The 16490-nt window shown below is 34.9% G+C and overlaps 1 protein-coding gene across 3 annotated transcripts in view; it reads right to left on the bottom strand.

Moving 5' to 3' along the window:
- Window positions 1-1294: 1294 nt before the first annotated feature.
- LOC117123743 overlaps window positions 1295-16490 on the bottom strand; it is a 15453-nt gene continuing 257 nt past the window's right edge. The window contains exons 2-17 of one of the 3 annotated variants that reach the window (XM_033269749.1): window positions 14507-15990; window positions 14132-14396; window positions 13363-13429; window positions 12992-13228; window positions 12341-12474; window positions 11474-11748; window positions 11093-11246; window positions 10498-10811; window positions 9891-10049; window positions 9185-9455; window positions 8872-8924; window positions 7199-7878; window positions 6250-6402; window positions 5160-5432; window positions 4430-4617; window positions 1295-3800 (exon numbers count right to left, since the gene is read on the bottom strand). In XM_033269749.1, coding sequence (XP_033125640.1) covers window positions 3618-3800; window positions 4430-4617; window positions 5160-5432; window positions 6250-6402; window positions 7199-7878; window positions 8872-8924; window positions 9185-9455; window positions 9891-10049; window positions 10498-10811; window positions 11093-11246; window positions 11474-11748; window positions 12341-12474; window positions 12992-13228; window positions 13363-13429; window positions 14132-14396; window positions 14507-15972 — 4872 coding nt within the window. In that variant the 5' untranslated portion in view covers window positions 15973-15990 and the 3' untranslated portion in view covers window positions 1295-3617. Of the gene's footprint in view, window positions 3801-4429; window positions 4618-5159; window positions 5433-6249; window positions 6403-7198; window positions 7879-8426; window positions 8480-8871; window positions 8925-9184; window positions 9456-9890; window positions 10050-10497; window positions 10812-11092; window positions 11247-11473; window positions 11749-12340; window positions 12475-12991; window positions 13229-13362; window positions 13430-14131; window positions 14397-14506; window positions 15991-16490 lie in introns of all 3 variants that reach the window. The other 2 variants (XM_033269750.1, XM_033269751.1) reach the window with 2 other exon arrangements.

The raw sequence follows: 16490 nt of genomic DNA, 5'->3' as shown, positions 1-16490 counted from the left end.
CAACAATATCGTCTCTATCACCTCCCCGAATCAGCGATAATCTCAGGAATATTTTTTGTATCAAAAGTCATGAGACCCTGAATTATGGATGGTATGGTTTATAATAATAAATAACAATTACTTTCATATGGTGTTTGTGCAGTATAAGTTTATTGAATGGGGGGAGTGAGCTGGCTATAGATCACCGTGGAAGAACTAAACAAATTGCATCATTAACATCATATAGGTATTATGAAAATATATTATTAGTGTTTGTAATATTATTATTATTATTGACGTTACAATTTATGTTACCACAAATGTTACAAACAGTAGCACACTACACATGTTTCCAGTATTCGCAGCTGCAGGGCTGAAGTGCAAGTTACAATAGCACACCGTTTTTGCCCATGAAAAACATGTGCTCTCATTGGATAAAAGATAGGGTCTCCCAGTGTAGGCCTACGGCCCAATCACTGATGGACCACACTGGAAATAAGACTTTAGTGGGTTATCCTTGGCGTTCACGTTGGCCGTATTCGACTAGTAGTTCTTCGTTAAACCACGCCCACCTGCGCAGTGGTAAAATCCTACTTAAAGAAGACGACCTGTTGAATAGCAACAGGAAAATTTTTGACAAAACAAAATGGCTGCATAGGTACCGCGATACACGCTGCATATAATCAAGGCTGCTTCGGATTGTGGCAGTATGGGTTTTTCGTAAAAAAATGTTTTCAGCCAGTTTTTGAATTCTGTTAGCCTACAATTATTCTTTGACTTCAATGTGGGTAAATATTATAATTTTTATTTTCTGAAATTTAATCTAAATTATATTAACACAAATGTTGTTGCTAAACTGACCAATCGGCCGTATTTTTTTGGTCACGTGCATAACTTAACGCTGATTAACGCATTCTGGTTACATTAATTTTCGTTGTCAACGAAGTTATTTTACAGCCTCAACATTATGGAATTCCCCCATGGGACTTGAGTTTGTGTTCCATATGTGCTTCATCCAGTGATCCGGGGGTAATAATGTAAGCGCATAGAGGTCCCTACAATATGCGCTATATACCTCGACAATTTTTATTATTATTTTACAAACCAGTTGAATAAAAATAATATGCAACGAAAATTCGTACTCAACGAAATAGTCGAATAAGCCAATTGAATAAAACCAATCCAATCAAAAGCACTTGGGGTGTTATTACCCATGTCTGGCCATTAGTTACAACTGAAAAACAGTACAAAGTTTGCTATAAAACTACCAAGTTGAGAAAAATTGATATATATATATATATATATTTATTGCAGCAATTGACATATTGTACATTACAAATATACAAATTCAAAATATTTTGTTTATATACATAACTTTTGTTTGCAGTATAATTACAAATAAAAATTTAATCAAGCATTACATTTGTACAATAAAGCATTATATAATTAGCACCAATTGTTTATGTGAAATTACTAAACAAATTTGTTTCAGTTATTTAACAATAATATTCAAGTAGAAAGAATCATATAATTATTTACGTTTTCCTTTGAAAGTTAGTATAGTTAACTAATGACATTCAAAATTTAAGATGAAAGGATGTAGTGGTAATAGACATAAAAGGTAAAAAATAGTAGATAAGGCAACAGAAAATGTGGTAAATAATAACCAACCAACTGATCTTCAAAAAGCATTTTAAAGTGTTAAACTTTCAAAGTAAATACATTACACAACGAATTAATAAGCAGAGCCTAACAATCTAAAACATATTATTTTGGAATCATCCTATACACCACTTTCTGATGACCAGTATTATACAGTATATATAGTATTATCAAAGAACTTAATAGCAGAAGAATGAGCTGTTCCACGTATTTGTATTAAAATTGATGGAACATCCGCCCTCTTGCGAGTGGGGTAAAATTTGACCATTTGACTTGTGGAGAAAATACAGGAAACAAACGAACCCGAGCGGTGCCTTTATTATCAATATTTAGCGAAACCGCGCAAACGGGGTGAAATTGTTCTCCGTGTACCCACAATGCATTTCGAACGGATGTTCCACTATATTGGGAAGCTGCTCTATCTTCTTCTATTTATTATCTTTGGTATTATTACAGTATCTTTATAAGGTAACCATCATTTTTCCAATATTGGTAACTTGGAATGTTTATAAATTAGAAATATTTAATTAAAACATGTAAATTCTATTAAATGATGAATATGAAAACATCCGATTAACAAATATGCATAAATTATCATAATATTATATGCATACAGTGTTATGCATAATTAAATTCATTTGCTTTGGAATAATTTGTTCCATATTAAAGTATAAAAAGAAGCCTTAATTATCAATAGTTGGTGCAAATGGTTTGCATCCACACTCCAACCAACTGTCTACCAATCTGAGCCAACAGCCACAAAATGACTGGCAAACAAGGGACATTATTGTAGCCACATTACTGTTTTTTTGGGGTTGGAAATTTGAACCAGTGGCGGATCCATAAGGGGGTGAAAGGGGCAATTGCTCCCCTGAATGTACACCATCCAGCTGTTTTAGTTGTGAGAAAGAAACTTGGTGACAATGGTCACCCCTGACTCTGAGATTGGAAGGCAAGCATCTTAATCACCAAACTATTGAACTCTACTCAATCAACAGAGCAGGATTTCAACCAAGGACCATCAAATTGGAAGGCAATCATCTTAACGACCGAACTATTCAACTTCACTCGATCAACAGAGCAGGATTTCAACCAAGGACCATCAAATTGGAAGGCAAGCATCTTAAACCACCAAGCTATTCAGCTCCACTCCACTAACCATTTGTAATACCCAAGAGGCTAAAACTCCAGATCTTCCAGTGTGAATAACCCCCTTAACCCCACAATGGATAAGGAAACACTTGCAACACGCCAACACTCGCAACACCATATGTCTTCTATAGTTACTCACCTCCCCCTATTCAAAACAATATTAATTATTATTATTACTGTGTACCTATTGAATATTTTCATCTTTACTTGCATAGATATATCAATGGTTATCTTTGATGTGGCTGGAATCTCTTCCAAATTCTTGATCTTGACTAGAATCACTTGACATCTTCAACCAAATTGTCGATGGCATCCCAGTTGATGTTACTGAGGATGCTACTCCAAGAAGCTATTTCTATCCAGGTCCTTTATATTGACATGGCTTAAACCATTTGATATCTGTAAAAAATTTGTCAATGGCATCCCAGTCTATGTTACTGAAGATGATACACAAGGAAGCTATCTCTTCTAGCTGTTGATGTTGACACGGCCAAAATCACTTGACATCTGCAGCCAATTTTTCGATGGCATCACAATCAATGTTGCTGAAGATGCTATGAATAGATGCTATATCTTCCAGCTTGTTGCTGTTGGCATGGCAGTAATCATTGACACCTGCAAACATTTTGCCGAAAGCATCCCAGTCAATGTTACTTAGAATGCCACCACTACTCACTGAAGCCCTATAGCTCTTTTAATATAGACATGGCTGGAATCACATGATATCCGCAACATTTTGTCGATGGCATCCCAGTCGATGTTACTTAGAATGCTACCACTACTAACAAAAACCTTCTAGCTCTTTGATGTTGACATGGCTGGAATCACTTGACACCGGCAACCATTTTGTCGATGGCATCCCATTCAAAACTGAGGATACTACCACTACCCACAGAAGCTATTTCCTCTAGTTCCTTGATGTTGACAGACAAAGTGTACTCACTGTACTGGTCATCCAGGTTTACATCACCTAGTTCATCATCAGATGGGTACAAACTGGCTGAAATCTGAAGGGAAATAAAAGGAACATTATGATTATGCTTATTTAAGAATTTGTTAGATTATCTTCTTTTGATATGTATATTTCTTTCATACATGATATTTTTATTCTAATAATTGTGTTTGTGTATAACATATAGCATATAAATTTTTAGATCTGAATTTGTGTGATAATCGAAGTAAAGTTGTCGCTTATGTCACACTACATGACACCTCTTTGTTACTAGGCAATGCTACTCTGGCCGTCGATACGCCTGAGTGCCTACTGCACAATTCTAAATTGTGATATCTAAAATTGTGCTTTGAAAAATTACATTGCTTTGCAGTTTAATGATTACAGTGAAAATGCTGTAGTGTCACTGTATTGATTTATGGAAACCAGGATTAAAATAGTTGCTCAGTCAATAAGCAGATCTACTCCAACATAGAAACTTACTCTATTATACTTTTTCTATAAATACAAAGCTCTTGGAAATTATTTTCAAATATGATATGAAAACACTTTATTACAATAAAATACAAATTGAAGTTTAACAATAAAAATACATTATAAAATATCAATATAAAATGTGCATCTTTATATACCAGAGCATATTATCACACAGTATACCATCATTATTATTATCACTATACATACCCCAGCCATGCTATCATCTTCTCCAAGGATTCTCTTTACGCTGTCTGATAAACTCCAAGGACTAGCCTCACTCACTGATTGGTCCTCCAAGTCATATGACCTTCTTTCTCGGTATGGGTGGTGTCGTGGAGATGGAGTTCGTAGAGGGGGTGCTTTGTAAGCCTGGTATGTTCCTCTTGGAACAGGTTCTGTAATTAAATATTGGAGGTAAGCTAACATAAATTTAAAAGATTTATGTTCATGAGAATCTGTGTAATAATAATAATATAATAACAAATAAGATCAGTTATCTTTGTCTTTTCTTTTTATACCCAAACACCTGAATAGTGAATTATCATTCAAGATTCAACTTATACAAACAATTTGTTTTCCTATTCTCAATACACAAGAACACACGATATCATTACAGATAATTTTTTATTAAACAATTTTTTGTTTTATATATATCTTAAGGTCTGCTAATTGCATCACAAAAGTGAGCTTCTCCTAGCAACAAATAAACATGGGTCATCATGTCAGAGAATGAGGCAAGGGGTGGTCGTGCAGGGTAATGTTAGGGCAACCACTGGTGGTCATGCAAGGGTAACATCAGGGCCAGCACAGTTCGTCATGTGAGGTTGGGCAGGCATTGGTCATCATGTGAGGTCAGTTCATCTTAAAAAAAAATATACAAAAAACTTGGATGCATTTCCTAATGAAAACGGTTTCACAATCATGTTTAGCAACGTACCATAGACTGCCTGATATGGAATTTTAGTAGCTCCTTCACTTGCTTGTTTCAATCGGTTGACATATGTAGAGCATAACTTCTCTTTAGGCCTGTAAGGTAAGCCCAACTTAGGTTGAGGGCTCACTACAGCTTCACTTGCAGTGTATGTACCTGACAGCTGTAATAGTCTTTCTGTGTAAGGTGTCGATACTCTTGGTTTACCTTCTGCCTTCAGACCTCGCCTTTCAACCTGTTGTCTTCTAGTTTCTCCAAGTGTAACTGTTTCTGTTAAACCTGACAATGTGGAATATAGAAATATAAGCTAACATTAATAACTGACTAGAAAATGAATGCCTAGGCATATAGACATTTCTCACACACTACATATACACTGTACATTATATCGAATTGCGAAGCGGTTAATGCAGGAGTGCCACAGCGTACAGCCGTAATATCGGTGCAGGTGCCAACTGCATTTTTGCCTGTGGTTCTGATAGTAGATAGTCCAGATCTGGACACTAATTCTCTCCTGTGAACCTGACCTACAGTATATCAATTTATAAATCTTATTGTTATCATCATCATTGTTAATAATCAGAAGCACTAACAATAGTAGCAACTGCATGCTTGCCTATGGCTCTAGTTGTTGAACACGATTTCGGTTAAGGAGTATAAACCGTAGGATAAGTGTACACAATTTTGCACTTTGATGAACCCAGTACATAATTCAAGAAGTAAAGAGAGTAGCCCTGGCGTACTGGTTTCGTACAGCCCATTTGTGGACAGACAAGAGTAACTAGTACCAGTTTTCAGGGTAAATCAAACACAAGAAACCTTTAGGGAAGAAATAAGTTGCTGTACAAGCTAGTCCATACTTCAAGGCCTTGAGAATTTGATATAAAGCACTATATCAATCAAACATTACATTACATCGATTTATAAATCTTATTATTATCATCATCATCACTGCTAATAAGCAGAAGCATTATCAGTAATAGTAACATCAAAGTTTAATGAAAAAATGATAATTTTCATAGCACATATTTAAAAATAAACTTTAATATAATCATTAGGAATAGTTATTGGTGGCGAATGCTGAAACGACATTAACCTGAGGCCGGTGGTTTGATTGGTGTACGTGATCGCATGCCTGCGGGTCTATTTGACATTTTCTTCATTTCTTGCAACCTTTGTGTGTATGGTTTAGAATGTCTTGGTGACTGCTGCCCTCTCAGCTTTGAAGACCCTGGCAGTCTTTTCGTACCTGCAGAAGGCAAGTTGATGATGTCTGTTGAGTATTATTTCAATTATGAAGAACTGTAAATTACACTCACTTAACAAATGAATGGAAGGTAAATAAAAAATAAACATTACAAAATAGGATTACTTTGCACTCCTGAAACTTGCAAAGTTTTGAGTATAGTAAACAATAGAGCTAGCCAGGTAGAAGCTGTGAATATGATGAAGGTACACGCAGAATAAGAATAAAAAATTCTACAGAGAACGTGCCACAATATGTGCGCAATTTACCATTTTTGATGACAATCCGTTCAGACTGCAACCGCCATTCAGCAGACTGCACCATGCTTTGATAAATTTTGAATTTGCACTTTACCAATTTTGTGGTTTACAGCAGGATAAAATGTTACTACACTTCAATTTAACAGCTGTCTCAAATAACAATTTTAGTTTAAAACACAATTGGGTGGTTGGATGAGAGGTACTGTTCATGCTTCTTTTTCTGTAGACCCAGGTTCAAGTCTGATAGCTCAATCCTTTAAATAACCCTCACATGAGACGTATAAGCAGAATAAGAAACAATTTTATCGGTGGCTGCACACAGGTGCCTAGGACCAAGCCAAATTAAATATACAATTAGCATCCTCATTAACGGATACTAAGACACAACAATATGTACATTATCATTACTATTTTCATTATTACATCAAGTAAAGTAAAATAAAATTATGATGTATATAAGATATACATCATAACTTTATTTTTCTTTACTTGATGTAATTATGATGTATATAAGATAAGTTAAAGCAACCAGTTCTCACCATATAATCGTTGTTGACTTCTTATACTCTGATTCTTATTTGATGGATTAATATTTTCTTTTTTCAGATCCTGTAACATCTCTGTATATGTCTTGGCAGTTCTTGGCACATCATGACCCTTTCTGGTGACTGCTGGCCTCTGAACTTTGACCAGTGCAGTAAATGGCTTTGGTTTATACATTACTGGAGCATCATCAGCAGACGGTGTGTGAACTTGACTTTCTTTATCATTTTCAAAACTAAGATCCAAGTCATCACCAGAACTACTCAAATCACTCAATTTCCCAAGCTCCTCTAGCCTTTTCTTCTCCAATATCATCTGTAACGATGACTTCCTCTTTGTAATACCCTCGTTTGTGCTTGAACTTCGAAGAGGAACACCTCGTTCAAAACTCTCTCGAAGTTTCAAATAATATTCAGGATCAATTCTTGAGTTTCGTCTATCATCCTCATAAATCTCAGGTCTGACATTTTTGAGTCTTTCAGTTCTTTTACTCAGTTGCTTAGATTGAGAGGCTGCTCTAGTAGGCTTAGCAAATGGCTTAGGTGGCACTTTCTTAACTCTAACTTCTGGTGGTTTATCAGTTACTGTCTTCAATTGAGTCTGTTCAACAAGAATTTGATCCATCAAACTCTTAGCATGTTTTACTCTCTCATCATAGTCTTCTTCTTTTTTTGTACTGAAAATAGAAATACAGTATATCAAATATCATGAAGCTGCCTCATATTTTCATTTAATTATTTTTTTTTAATTGATGTTTTTTGAATGTTTGTACAATAAAACTAGTCTGCTCAATATTCTTTGATTGGAAAATAAAGTTTGGTTCTTGATATTAATGCAATGAATATGTAACACTCTTAGCTGAAAATAATGAGAATTTGGAGGAAATATTTATGTTTGGTGAAGATGACGATGATGAAATAATGGTGGTGATAATGATGAGGATGATAGTGATGATGAAAACGATGATGATGGTGGTGACGACGATAATGATGATGACAAGGGTGATGGTCCTGACAAAGTTCATGATGGTTTTAAGTGTGGCAATGCAAGGTGGCTGATTGAGGCCGAGATTTAACCATTATTACAATATTATCACATTATTATCTCATGACACAATTATGATACAATAATTTGATTACATATAACTTAAATGAATCATTAGTAATAACAGAATGATCATAACTTAAATGAATCATTAGTAATAACAGAATGATCAACACTTACTTCCTTTTGCTTTGTCTTTCAACTTCTGCCTTCTGTAATTCCTTTAATGATTCCTTTAAAATAAAAATAATAATAATAATAATAATTTGTATTTGTAAAGCGCAAAACACTCTTAGCTGAAAATAATGAGAATTTGGAGGAAATATTTATGTTTGATGAAGATGACGATGATGAAATAATGGTGGTGATAATGATGAGAATGATAGTGATGATGAAAACGATGATGATGGTGGTGACGACGATAATGATGATGACAAGGGTGATGGTCCTGACAAAGTTCATGATGGTTTTAAGTGTGGCAATGCAAGGTGGCTGATTGAGGCCGAGATTTAACCATTATTACAATATTATCACATTATTATCTCATGACACAATTATGATACAATAATTTGATTACATATAACTTAAATGAATCATTAGTAATAACAGAATGATCAACACTTACTTCCTTTTGCTTTGTCTTTCAACTTCTGCCTTCTGTAATTCCTTTAATGATTCCTTTAAAATAAAAATAATAATAATAATAATTTGGATTTGTAAAGCGCAATCAAAGATTAAGTCCTTCTATCAATCCTATAAAAAAATGTACCAAACTTGAAGTTAATACACATATTCTAATAATTAGACCACCACTAATTAGAACATCACTGAACTGTATCACTAACACTAATAGCTTTGGTTAACAGTCAGAATTACGAGACAAAAATATTATACTGTACATGAATTTAGAACATGTGAATAAATCTTGTAATTCTTACAGTGTTTTGAGCTTTGAATGGTGTTTTCTCCATTTCTCTTAATTCACCGAGCTTGTTGCGATAATCTGCAATAGCTTTTTCTCGCTTCTTTTTGGTCCATTCTTTCAATTTTTTTTGCTGTTGCTCAGTTCTCTTTGAGGGCTGTACAGTAGATGGCCATGGTTCTTTCTCATCATCATCTTCTCGAGGAGTTTTTAGAAGCTCTCTGATCTGCTTTGAATCTAAACTAGTGAAATCTAAATCTTCCACTTCTTTATCAATGTTTATTTTTCTGTAATATAAAGCAAAAGTATTAATCAATCTTGTCCATACCCAGTACTGTCAGATTAAAAATTGACGGAAAAACTACTGGTTGTTGTCAAATTTGATATCAAAGCAATGGAACTTCCTAATTCACATGCTCTAAACAGACATGCATTTTGAGCCATGTATCCACGGAGTCCAGAGTTTGTGTTGATGTATTCCTTTGTTTATATATTTGACCTCAATAACAAACTAAATACAGAAAAATGGTAGGGGCAGCACAAGCACATGAAGCTTTGAAGTCAGCTGTCTCTTATACACATCCACACTCATCTCCTGCTTAGAATAGGAGCAGCTCACACTACACATGTGTGAAAAGCAAAGCCGCTAAATGGTTTTTATTTTAATTTACATAAATCAATAAGTACTCAGTAAGGGTTATGCTGATTAAATCAACACTCACTGCCTTTGTATTCTTTGTCTTGCTGCTTTCCTCTGTTCCTTGGAAATTCCCAGAGCAGTGGCATTCAAGTCACCATCTACTATGACCTCAGCGATTATATCACTAACACCACTTATGCCTGATATTCCAAGAGTGTCATCTAATGTGGTGTCCATTTTGCTACAAAAGCAAAGAAAATGTCAATCAAAATGTAATCAATTGAGAGCAAGATATCCTGCTTAATGTGTATTTCGACAGTCAATGGCATATAATATACTGTATATATCTTGGTGTCTTTTGTTCAAAATCTAAAAAATAAAATCAGGTTGGCAAAACAGAGTTCCTTAGCAGTTGAAAGCTGAATTAGGGACACTCAGCAGCCAATAAAAAAAACATCAGTCAAATAATAAATAAACATTTTGGTCATCAATATATGCATTTGTATCATCCTGGGTTTGGAGCAATTAATGGTAGTGCCCTCATAGGCCATTCTTCCACAACATTTAGCATAATGAACTCCACCACACCTACACTGTAAAGTAGGTTCTTAAAGTCAATATTGACAAGAGCTCTTTTCTTCTTAAAGATCTTGATTTTTTTTTTTTAAATATTGCTTTAAAACACATACCTGATAGCTAGATCATCTTTCTTCTCTTCATCTGTACCTGTAACATTCCTTTCCTGTCCTTCATGAATCTCTTCAACAGTTGGTTCTTTATCTTGAGGTAGGATTCCTTGCATATCAGATTCTTTTTCATCTCCAGGTAACCAATGCATCTCCGGTTTGTCATTTTGCCTATTTTCAGGTAATAGTTGAATTCTTTGCTTGTCATCTTGTTTTTCTTTCTTTTCATCGTCACTGAACGCATCTAGAATTTGCACTTTCTTCTGAGGCTGCTGTGGTGTTAAGAAATCTGTGATGGTTTCGACATTCTTCATAAGCTATAAAGTATAAATAAAAAACAAACGAGAGTCATAAAACCCATCATAATCCACATGAATAACGGTGGATGTCTGAACATATATAAGCACAACAATAAATCATGTTCCTATTTTTAAGTAGTGTAGAGAGAAAAAAAAACTAAACTTACTTCCTAATTCAATTAACTTTTACTTTTGAATGTAAAAATTAAAAAAAAAACCCCACAAATATTGAGTGTTTCCAGGAATATTAATCATGATGTACACCAAACTAAATATTAAAAAAATTTAATTGAACTTACTTTATTAGTTCCCTGCAGATCTTCTTCCATTTGTCTACTCATTTCATCAATCACCTTCAATTGTTCATCCATCTCCATCAGCTGTATATTCATCCTCTTCTTGTAACCTTCCCTTTCTTCATCACTTATTGCTTTGATCTTCAAAAATTGTTCCCTGAAATGGAGAACAGTAGTATGACAAAATATGTTGTTATTTATTAACACGATTATTTATATACTTTCATAAAAATCTTGAATATAAATTTCACTAATGTTGTGCACATTAAGTTTTCTTTATGTAAATATCAATCAATTACCAATAACAGCAGAAGAAGAGCAAGAACAACATTTTTATTATCAGAAGATATCAGTATAATTTCAAATGAAAAAAAATCTCTTTACTTGTTTAATCTCTTTCTTGCAGCCAAAAGTTCTTTAGTGAGAGGGTCAGGTCCAGTAGGTGAATCCACTTCTGGTACTTCACGTGGAGATGTCAGGCTAGGTTCCCTTTCTCTGTTCCTCAGGGCACTGTAGTGTACAGATGCAATGGAAGGTTCTTGAGATCTTGGATGTTGGATAATCTCCGGAGCTGGTTGCTTCCTAATGGGAATGTCATCTAGCAGTCTGCTGCCCTCTAGGTCTACAACGCTTATGAAATTTCTTCCGGATTGGGAAGCCTAAACAAAGAATATATCAGTATGAAAAATAGGTTTTGTTTGATATGGTTACTGTCAATAAGAAAGGATAACCCATCAAATACTTATTTCAGGGTGTTGAATTTAGCAGAACCCAGGGACAATTTCCTGCACTTTTCTAAAAGAGGATTAAGGAAATTAAAAAAAATATAGGTGTGTAAGAATCTGGACCCAGGACTGGAAGGTCACCATTAATAGGGTCTGCTCCTTATAAGCATGATTTAGGGAATTTTCAAAAATATTTGTGATTAATTTTAAATAGTTTTAAAAGATTACTTACATTTGGGGTGGTCCAATTTCTGAACATGGCAATTGTTAGTTTATCTCAATAAGATAAACAAAATATTTTAAAAGTTTTATTCACAAGTTTCTATTAAAAAAAACACCATATACATTTTCTACAATAGTAACAAGGGTAGCGACAGTAATTACGACAAGAAAGCAGTTAATATTCATTCATTAACATCAGGTTTAAACTATGTTACTACCACTTTGAAATATCATCTTTTGTGTCAGGTTTCATCAAAGATGAAAAAAGGAAACATGTTGGTAGACACATGCATTCTAAACTCACCCCTGTGTCTGGACTTGTTGCTTGACTTTCAGACGTCCTTTCAAATCGAAGGTTGAAGAAAATATCTGGGGCAAGTACTTTACCTGCGTTGTCTAGACCAGTCTTGGCAGTAGTGTATGCTGATATAGCATCATCTAAAGGAGTAATATTAAACAATTATAAACACAGAGACCACATATTTGCACCATACAAGGTAACGTATTAATTTGTTTTTTACAGAAATATGCGCAGACAGAGGAAAAGGTGGAATATTGTATTATGTACAGTCATGGCACCGGAGGGGGCCAGGGGTCGACAAACGACTAGGTGTTGGACCAAAAATTTAAAAAAATAATAATTTGCCTATCCAAATAACGCTATTTTGATTGGCAATCCCTAATATTGTGGTCTAAAAGCACATTTAGGACCAAATTAAGCCATAAAAACTCTCCCCATGAACCCTAACAGGGATTTTTTTATTCCGGGCCATCAACCGACGCTTTGGTTTCGACCCTTCCGTCGGACACGTCGGACCCCTTGTCGGCAAATTTCTGGTGCTACCGCTGATTATGTATCAAGTGTATCTAATGAACAGGGTAATAATGTGGAGTGACCAGAACACATTATTATTATATTATAATATAATAGATGGTTCAATTGAAAATTTCTTACTAATTGCTTTTCCATCTTGATCAAGAATCAGGATACTTTCATCGTTTTCTGGTGGCTTGACCAATCTGTCAAAGTCTATTGATGTCTGAGCATTCTTCATTTCTGTTGCCATTGTTGCCGCATCAACTCTTTCTACCTGTTTAGGTTGAATACCTTTCACAGCTTTGAGATGGACCTCAGCAGATGATGGGAAGTAAGATTCTTGTCTTCCTTCTAATAGGTGATCATAAGAACCTACTTAGAAAATCAGTAAATGAGACCAAATAAGAAGTTGGTACCACTTTTATGATTAATAATAAATCATATTTCACAGGTCGTATAGGAATGACTGGTCTGAGGAGATTGGGAAACCTGATGAGTTGATGTCTTACCTTTCTTACGAAGATTCCTCTGCGACTTCACTTTATTCAAAACATCTTCTGGTTGAGATTCAGATTCCTTTACAACGAAAATGTTATATAAACTTTGTTAATACCAGAAAATATAAAAATAATAATTAATATTTATATAGTGCCTAATGTTGAAAACATCTAGGCGCTTAACAACAACATAATAAACAATAAAAATACAACAAATTAAAGTAAGCAGCGATGAAGGAAATGATGATATTCAAGTGGTCTCATCCACCAATGTCAGAATAATGTCGCTGTCTCAATGAGGAAATTTACACGCAGGTAATCCATAAAAGGCAGCATGCTGGCCTCCAGCACTTTCCACCACAGAATAGGCCTGTGGCTCCAATACCATGCACTGCTGAGACAGCTACATTACCATAAGGAAGGAAAAGGTGAGACTAAACCTGAAAACCACTATAAAAATATTGAAATATATTGCCTTATAGAAACAACCATTATCACTAGGGCTGTTTGACTCGGTTGACAGAGAATTATGACAGGGCTACGAAGGTAGATGGCCTGAATCCACATATTTTTAGATGCAAGAAATAAACATCATTCTAAAACAAATATTTACTTAGCATTCTACCTATTACTTTGTAAAGATATAATGATATGCAGAGCTTTACAAATTCTCACAAATTCCTGATTATCAACACACACACAGTCAGTTCAATTATCAAATATTCTTTTAAAAATTATTTAGTAAAAAAAAAACAATATCATCTCCATTTTGTTTATTTACCACAGAGGGAGAGAGGGTTATATCAGTACTGCTCGGTGTTTCATTTTTCAAAAATGGTATCAAAATTTCTTTCTTTTCCTCATCTTTCGCTTTTTTGCTTTCTTTAGGTCTCTTTGTTGGTTCCTTTGGTAATTTTCTACGGTTTGGTTTTTGCCCATTTTGTTTAGGTTGAATTTTGGTATCACTTCTACATGAGCTGGATGACTTCAGACTGGAACTGTCTTCATCTTTTGGTGAAACTCTGTGGTGCTGTCTCCTACGTCGTCTATTAAAAAAACATATAATCAAAATTAATAAATATCATAGAAATTAAGAAAGGCAAAATTCATCTGTAAATTATAAGAAAAACGAAGAAAAGATTGAAAAAATGCTGACCTGGTCTGACTTTCATCAGAATCTAACTTCCGCTGGACATTCAGAAGGGGCATTGATACTTTGTCTGGTGGTTCGTCCTTGTTGTCGATATGCTGGACAGGATCTACCTCATGAGGATGCTTTCCTCTAAGTCTTAGCTTCAGACTGTGTATGTTCTTATCTTTTGCCCAGAAGTTTTGGAGATGTTTAGTTACATAACTTTCATGATTGTCTTTAGTTTGTTTGTCAAAGTGCAGTAAGGGTGGAACCCAAATACTGTCATAATCACTTTGTTTGTCTGATTCCACTGGCCTTGACATATCCTTAACATTTTCGCTATTGTGAGGAAAATCATTGGCATTGCCATGAGCCTGGTAATGTCCTGATGGTCGATCGAGATGCAAAAGAGGAGGAATCCAGATGCTACTGTAAACACCTTTGTCATTTCTTGGTTCAACATTAAACATTAGTTTATTTTGCAAGCCCTGCTGTTGGACAGGGTGGAGTCCTGGTGCATGTCTGGAGTCTTGTTTCAACTTTAAAAGTGGAAGTCCAGCCACATATTCATTACTTACATCAGGATCACTGTGAATATTCTGGTGATGCCAGGCTGATTGAGGAGCTACCGGAGGAAGTTTATCAGCCAAAGGCTGTCCTAACCTGAATGGCTGGGAAGGAATTTGACGAGGCTGAGTAGGAATTCTTTTAGGGTGCTGATGACCTTCAAACTCTGGAAATGATTTTCCATGTATACTATCAGAATTAATAAAGGAGAGAAGAGGCCATCCTTGAACTTCATTCTGTTCAACACTGCCATTCTGCTGAATATCAACTTGCTCAACATCCTGAAGAGTTTCCACCTCTTGGTTTTTAAGGTCTTCAATATTTAATGGAGAGGAAACTTCATTTTTATCACTGTATTGATTAAAACTACCATCATCTTGAAAGCTTGGATTTCTGAGACCTGAAACAGGAAGCGGTCTGCCAATAGAATCCCGCTGATATTGAGGCTCCTTATCAGATTCATCTGATGAAATCCAAGAAAAAACCTCATCATTTAGAACAAACTCTCTTTGATTATCTAGTTCTTCTGGGGAATGAACTGCATTTTGATTACGATTACCAGAAGGAGAAGTTGAAGCACTAAATGAAAAAGTCCGATTTTTCTCAGATGACTGACTTCTGGTCAAGAACAGTTTAGATGTCTTAGAGCTTGGCTTTACAGGAAAATCTGGTCTCTTATTCACTTCACTTGGTGACTCTGGACTACTCGGTGATGACAAGCTTGGAATTGTAGTTCTCCTGGCAAGTACAGCTTTTACGCTTCGGCCAGAAGTAATGTAGACACGCCCACTTGGATGCTTAGTTCTCTGTAATGTTTTTGATTTGTCTTCGTCAATCCCTTTGGTTTGGTTTGAATCATTGTATGCCAGCAACATTGGATGTGCATCTCCTGAATATGATCCACTTGTGTCCAACATTGTCATGGTGTTTTTGTGTTGAGCCTGAGTAGCAATAAAATCACAAGAATTTGAAAATTATAGGGTTAAAATACATTCATGTATGTAAAAACAAGCAAATATAATTAGTGTTAAGAATAGAGAAATTAAGAATTTTTTTTATTTAATTGAAAATATTTTAGTAGATATGACAACAGCAGCTTCAGTCAGCTAAACTGGTGGTAGCCACTGTGCACTGAATCAAGATCTCTTTTAGACTATTTGTCCCTGCTTGTATGTGTATAATTTTATATACCTTCATGGTCCTGGTTCAATTTCACCTCTGCTTTCCAAGTGTAAGAATAGACACATGTTAATAGTGCATTAAAAGCCATTGAAATGACCAGAAGGCCCACTGGAAATATGTTTTAAGAATTTTGTGGGTTATCAGTGGTGAATTTCAGACCAAAAATCATAATTTAAATTAAATACTAACATTATTAATAATACTAACAATAACTATAATACTAATAACAATGATATAACTAATGATGGATAAATAAACC

The sequence above is a fragment of the Anneissia japonica genome, unplaced genomic scaffold (genome assembly GCF_011630105.1).
Source record: "Anneissia japonica isolate Jap-2015-1 unplaced genomic scaffold, ASM1163010v1 scaffold1104_len307771_cov217, whole genome shotgun sequence".
Lineage (NCBI taxonomy): Eukaryota > Metazoa > Echinodermata > Crinoidea > Comatulida > Comatulidae > Anneissia > Anneissia japonica.
Note: the sequence above shows the minus strand (reverse complement) of the source record. Positions and strands in the feature narration are given on the sequence as shown.